Raw genomic sequence first — 7,139 nt, 5'->3', positions numbered from 1 at the left:
CCTACTTTTAGCCAATTACATGGTCAGACGCATACTAATAGACAATAGGAGCTCGGCCAACATCATGTTTTGGTCGGTCCTGGTTGGAATGAAGATCGGCAAGGAACGACTCAAGCCGGTCTCGACCCCCTTGGTAGGATTCGAGGGAGACACTGTTCACCCTTTGGGTATAATCATGTTACCGGTGACAATAGGGACGACCTCACAGCAGGTAACGACGTTGACAGAATTCCTGGTGGTCGACCGACCTTCGGTATACAATGTCATCTTGGGTTGCCCTTTCCTTAACACAGTTCGGGCGGTAACATCAACGTATCACCTCAAAGTCAAATTCCCTACACCACAAGGGATAGGATTTGCCAAGGGAGATGAGGCCGCTGCTCGGAGTTGCTATGTAACGGCCCTGAAATGGAAGATGGAGGCTAGAGAAGCTCTAACGGTGGAAGATCTAGAAGTAAGAGGAGAGTATCCCCAGATTAGTATAGTAGATGAAGATATCAAGCACATACCACTGAACGGCCACAAGGAGAGAAGTATACAGATCGGGAATCACTTGCCCGACACCTTGAAAGCGGAGCTGAGCGAACTATTAGATGAATTCACTGATTTGTTCGTATGGTCGGCCGCAGACATGCCCGGCATCGACCCTGCAGTCATAGAGCACAAGCTGCAGGTCGACCCCAACCACCGACCTGTGAAGCAGAAAAAAAGGAGCTTCGCAAAGGAGCGGATTAGAATAATCTATGAGGAAGTGACGAAGCTGGTACAAGCCAACTTCGTCAGGGAGGTAGACTACCTGGAGTGGTTGAGCAACGTGGTTCTAGTAAGAAAGTCGAACGGAAAATGACGCACTTGCATAGACTTTACTAACTTGAATAATGCGTGCCCAAAAGATAGCTTCCCTCTTCCCCGAATCGACCAGCTAGTGAATTCAACCTCAGGGCACGAGTCCTCAGCTTCATGGATGCTTACTCAGGATACAACCAAATCCCCATGAGTCGAGCAGACAAAGAAAAAACATCTTTCATCACCGAAAGGGGTTTGTATTGTTACCGGGTGATGCCCTTCGGGCTAAAAAATGCAGAAGCCACATATTAGAGATTGGTGAACAGGATCTTTAAAAATCAACTCGGAAAAACAATGGAAGCGTACGTGGACGACATGTTGGTCAAAAGCTTGGTAGCAGGACAACATTACAAAGACTTGAGAGAAACATTCAAACTCCATCGCCGGTACCACATGAAATTGAACCCATCGAAGTGTGTGTTTGGTGTTTCTGCAGAAAAGTTCCTAGGCTTTATGGTGACTCGTAGAGGTATAGAAGCAAACCCAGAGAAAATAAGAGCGCTGCTGGAGATGGAGGCCCCACGGATAAAAAAGGAGATCCAAGTTTTGATAGGGAGGATAGCCTCTCTCAATAGGTTTGTCTCCTGCTCAGGGGACAAAGGCTTACCTTTCTTCAAAGCAGTACAAAAGAAGGGAGGATTCGAATAGGGGGAGGAGCAGGCCAAAGCCTTCGAACTGCTCAAGCAATATCTCGAATCCCTTCCTCTTTTAATGAAGGCAAAGAATGGGGAAGACCTTTACCTATATATAGCATCCACAGAAAATGCCGTCAGCTCTGTCCTGGTTCGGGAAGAAGGTAGGAAGCTTCAACCCATTTATTACACTAGCAAGGTGCTCAGTGGAGCCGAAAAGAACTACGGCAAGGCGGAAAAAGTCGTTTTCTCCATCGTCTGCGCAGCGCGAAAATTAAGGCCCTACTTTCAAGCTTATAAGGTAATTGTGTTAACAAACCTACCGATGAGACAAATTCTACAGCGGCCGGAGATTTCGGGAAGGATGACAAAATGGTCAATTGAATTAAGTGACGTCGACATACAATATCAACCAAGGCCCGCTGTAAAGGCCCAGGTGCTAGCTGATTTTACAACATAAAGGTTCTCCAACTCATCTACTAAGCCAGACGTATGGACACTACATGTTGATGGGTCATCTAACGCTGTTGGAGGGGGAGCTGGATTCATCCTTTCGGCCCCAGACGATAGTGAAACTCTTTTCGCATTGAAGCTGGAGTTCACAACAACCAACAATAATGCGGAGTACGACGCTTTGTTGGCAGGCCTACGCTTGGCAGAAGCATTAGGGGTGGCACAGATCAAGGTATTGAGTAATTCTCAGCTGGTGGTAGAGCAGCTGAAAGGAGAATTTGAAGCTAGGGATCCAAGAATGAAGAAATATCTCGTTAAGGCCCAAGAATACAAGAAAGCATTCATTCGGTTCAATATAGAACATGTACCAAGGGCAGAAAACAAAAAGGCCGACGCACTCGCGAAATTGGCCTTAGCAACCGGTACGGAATGGAAAGACGCTATTTATCTAGAGCGAATAGGGAAACCCTCATACGAGGAAGACAAAGTTAACTCAGTAGAGTCCGAAATCAACAAGAACGATTGGAGGGCGCCTTTATTCCTATTTCTCCAAGACGGATCCGTACTAGAAGACAACAAGGAAGCTCGGAGAGTGAGAAGGAAAGCAGCAAGATATACGCTGATAGGCTGGGAGCTGTACAGACGATCTCTAACACTGCCCTACCTTCGTTGTCTAAATAATGAAGAAAGGACATATGTACTAAGGGAAATCCACGAAGGAGTATGCGGAAACCACCTTGCCAGAAGGGCCCTAGCCCACAAGACCATGCGGCAGGGGTTTTACTGGCCTACAATGAAGAAAGACGCGGTTGAGCTCGTCAAGAGATGCGACAGATGTCAACGATGTGCAGTTGTACCATACGAACCCTCTAATCTACTCTCCTCTCTAACTAGTCCCTGCCCCTTCGCACAGTGGGGAATAAACATCCTTGGACCTTTACCGCAGGCGACTGGTCAAAGAAAGTTTTTGTTGGTAGCAATAGATTATTTCACTAAGTGGGTAGAGGCTAAACCTCTAGCCACCATAACAAAGCGGAACATTACGCACTTCGTCTGAATATCAGTGGTTTACCGTTACGGCATCCCCTAGGTGATAGTTACAGACCACGGGAAGCAGTTCGACAACGAGCGCTTCAAAAAGTTCTGTTCGGACCTATGTATTAAGCTACTCTTTGCGTCAGTGGCGCACCCCCGGAGCAATGAACAGGTAGAGAACATGAATCGAATCATACTGCACGGACTGAGGACGCAACTCGAGTCCATGCAAGGTAGATGGGCAGAGGAACTCCCTTCCCTCATATGGGCGTACCACACCACCAAGAGAGCAGTAACAGGGGAAACCCCTTTCATGCTTATCTTTGGCGCAGAGGCGGTCATCCCAGCAAAGGTAGGGATACCCTCTTGGCGAAGGCAGTACTTCAACGAGCAGACCAACAATGAAGAACTCAAATCAGAAATAGACCTACTGGAAGAGAGACAGGATCAGGCGAGTTTAAAAGTTGCAGCATACCAGCAGAGGGTAGCAAAGTACTACAACAATCGCGTCAAAGTACAGTTTCCAGCCAGGAGACTTAGTCCTGAGGAAGATGTGAAATAACCCATTGAAGCCAAGGTCGCACAAGTTAAAACCAAACTGGGAAGGTCCATATAAAGTCATAAACCAGATAAACTCAGGGACATACAAGTTGGAGGATGTAGAGGGGAAAGAGATTAAGAACACATGGAACTCGGATATGTTGAAAAAATACTATTCCTAAAAAGTGCTTCTTACATTGTAATAATAAAAGTACCAATTACAATAGTTGTACTTTGTCAATAAAGTTTGAAAAATTCTTATTACAAGTTCAGTTCCTACAGGCTAATTGGCTTTACTCCCCTCTCCAACTTCCTCCTCCTCCCCTTCCTCATCCTCGTCTATATCTTCCACGGATTCAGGACTCTCATTGCCATAACACTGAGAGCTCACACCTTCCAGCAGAAGCTCAGGATGTTTGGTCTTGACTTGATCCCGGTACCTCCTGAATCCCACCCGGTAAGCTTTGGAGGTATCAATGACAAACTGATTGGAGTCTTTGTACTCCTTTATTGCAGTTCGGGAGGCAGTAGCAGCAGCAGCGCTTCTCTAGCAGGTAATTCCTCCCTATGAAGGTGCTCAACCTCAGCTTGCAGAGCCCGCTCGCAGACCTCGTCCTCACGCAGTTCGTTCTGAGCAACAACATACTTCTCCCAGGCATCGAGGGTCTGCCGGTACATCTCGGCAACCTTCTCCTCCTGGGCTAGAGCCATCGTCACCAATTGAGAAAGAATACAAAATACGGAACAGTTAACAAAACTATGTACAAGGCGAGAAGAATAAAGCCAGTGTACAGCCCGATGGAGAGCAGAGGCAGAACGGGTCGACTCATGAAAAATCGCTTCAGTATGAGTTTGTGGGACCGGAGGAGGAGCAGCATTGACCTCATCAGTAAAAGTGCCAGAATCACCTACGGCAGGTGCATCCCTCTGGGAGGATTCTCCCTCGATCTCCCTTCTCTTCTTCCTACTCCTGCTCACCCTTTGCTTCCTGGCTTCTCCCATGAGAGATTCATACCTAGTGAAGTTCATATCTGCAAGGATAAAAGGGAAAATGAGTAAAAACACCAACAATAGAGACAATATCCGAACATATATATATGAAATTAGGGGCGAGGAAATACTTGAGGAAACGGGGCTGATCCCCCACTGCACGAGGACATGCTCTTGGAGCAGCTCCTCATGAAGGATAATACCATGTTCACCAAGGACACGAAGCTCTTTCAGGATGGCCTGTTCTTCGGGGGAAAGCCTGGGAAGGAGGTGGCACACCCGAACTACAAAGGAAAAGGGGTGAAAGGAGAAAAGATGAGTCGGCGGATAACCTACTAGTAGCCCTGCAAAAAAAAGGTGGAAAAGGGATAGACAATGTAACACCCCGACCCCGAGGGGCCTGGGATATTAACTTTTTACTACTAATTTACAGCGGAAGCAAAATAAACTCAATTTTTATTAAACCAGAGCACTAATATTCCATATTACAATCATTTATTTCAAAAGAAGGAAAATTACACAAACATAAATATCTGAAACCATACTAATATTTCTAATCAATCTTTATTTTTCTAATCCCCACCCGCATGCTTGTTAAGCCTGATTTCTGACATGTCCTTCAGAGTTATCTGAAATAAAATATGATTGGGGTGAGACGACGCTCAGTAAGTAAATAAGATTATTATTAGTGTGTGGCCAAAATGAGTTTTTAAAGAATTTCGTAAAACAATAATGAATACTATAACTTCAAGATTTCTTTTAGAATAAACATAAATTTAACAATTTCTGCATAAAACTTTTGTCATCAATTTCAACAGTAAATTTTTAAATCATATACTATAACTGCTAAATTAAACTTTTAACTTTAAAACTGTAAAAATATTTAATGATAAACATACATATACTTTTCCTTATACGTTTTCCTTAGATCGTCATATAAGCACCAAAATGATCCTTTTTACGTAAACTTACACTTTTCCTTCAAATTATCAGTAACTTTGTACACGTAATTAAATATGTATAAACATATATTGTAAAAACCACCCTTAGGCCTGTTTGCCGTAAGTCATGTTTACCCCCATGACTGGGTTGTGCGGTCCGAAGACTGGACTTAGCTGGCTGGCCGACCAAACTAAATCAACGTACGTAAACTTTAAGTGAGATTTTCCTTATTAAGTCCTGGACTTAAACCAGGTGTGCACTCAGGAGAAATCCACTAACATAAATAACCACTCTGTAAACAGTGTGGGTGCACTCTGATCCGTATAAACTTTAAGCTTGCGGTACCGAGCATCTGTAACTTTGAACTTTCGTTGCCATAAGGGGTTTGAAAATCATCTTATTATCATTTATGCAATTTAAAATAATATCGTGAAAATCTTATCTTTACTCATATTTACATAAAAAATGTAACGTAGAAATAAACTCATGCCACACAATTTTTATGTTAAAAAATATATATATAATTTTATTTTTGAATAGAAAGAAATGCTGAAAATTTACCCGAGGGGATTGGAACATTTCTTAACCCAAAATAGATGCAAGTATATTAAAGATAGAACTGGTATAATTAAATATGCGTGAAAATAAACTCATGAAAATTTTGTGGAACTAATTGACATAATTAAAATTTACTTACAAATAAGCTCGGGTATGAATTTAAAATAAAAAGAAACTAACATAATCAAAATTTACTACCTTCTTCTTTTACTGTGTGCTACGAACACAATAATTATCTTTAAGAAATGAGATCGGAAAAAGTGGGTGATTAAGAATTTATTCAAAAATTCTCTCTCCACCACAAATTCTTTCACTCACTAATCCTTCTCTTCCTTGGAAAATTGTTGTGAAAAATCAAGGTTGAGAGCTCCCTATTTATAGGAAAATTTTGGGGAAGAAATAGAATTTATAAAAGTGTGGGGAGATTGGTGAAATTAAAATTTTTAAAAATTAAAGAATGGCAAGGGATGGGCAAGGTATGGGTTGAGTGGAGGCTATTTGGGAGTGCTTGCCACCATTCCCACTAAATAAATTTTTAATTAATTACTTACCTAATTAATTAATCCATTACCTAACTAATTATTTTATTATTTATTATTTTTTCTTAATCATTAGTATCATTATTATTATCATTATTATTATCATTGTTATTAATTTTAAACTTGAGTGGAGGCCATTTGGGAGTGCTTGCCACCATTCTCACTAAATAAATTTTTAATTAATTACTTACATTATTAATTAATCCATTACCTAAACTAATTATTTTATTATTTTATTATTTTTCTTAATCATTATTATTATCATTGTTATTAATTTTAAACTATATTTAGTATTTATTTTATTTTATTTTATTTTGAACAAGAATTAAATTTAAATTTTAAAAACTCATGTGGGGCCCACATGGTCTTGTGGGCCCCATGTAGTCTTGTGGGCCCCACACAATTTAGCGACCTAAATGGATCGTACGTAATTCCAATAACTCTATACGATTTATGCATCCGCATAGTTTTGAGACTTGTGAAAACCTTCATACGGTTTCGGACTCATGTGGCCCCACACAGTCTTGTGGGGCCCACATAGGATACTTATATTATTATTATTTTATCATATATTTCTTCAAATTATATCAGTTAAAACATTGTT

The 7,139-nt window shown here is 41.5% G+C and overlaps 1 protein-coding gene across 1 annotated transcript; it reads left to right on the top strand.

Annotated features, from left to right (window-relative positions):
* The first annotated feature begins 1,140 nt into the window (after window positions 1-1,140).
* Window positions 1,141-3,932, top strand: LOC131153791 (uncharacterized). The gene is made up of 6 exons (XM_058106250.1): window positions 1,141-1,467; window positions 1,564-1,853; window positions 1,941-2,163; window positions 2,251-2,784; window positions 3,022-3,417; window positions 3,780-3,932. Exons 1-6 carry the CDS (start codon window positions 1,141-1,143, stop codon window positions 3,930-3,932), a joined length of 1,923 nt encoding a protein of 640 aa, XP_057962233.1.
* The last annotated feature ends 3,207 nt before the right edge of the window (window positions 3,933-7,139 follow it).

Source organism: Malania oleifera, chromosome 4, assembly GCF_029873635.1.
Source record: "Malania oleifera isolate guangnan ecotype guangnan chromosome 4, ASM2987363v1, whole genome shotgun sequence".
In the NCBI taxonomy this organism is placed as follows: Eukaryota; Viridiplantae; Streptophyta; class Magnoliopsida; order Santalales; family Ximeniaceae; genus Malania; species Malania oleifera.
The sequence above is the reverse complement of the archived record's forward strand: the minus strand, read 5'-3'. Positions and strand labels throughout refer to the sequence as shown.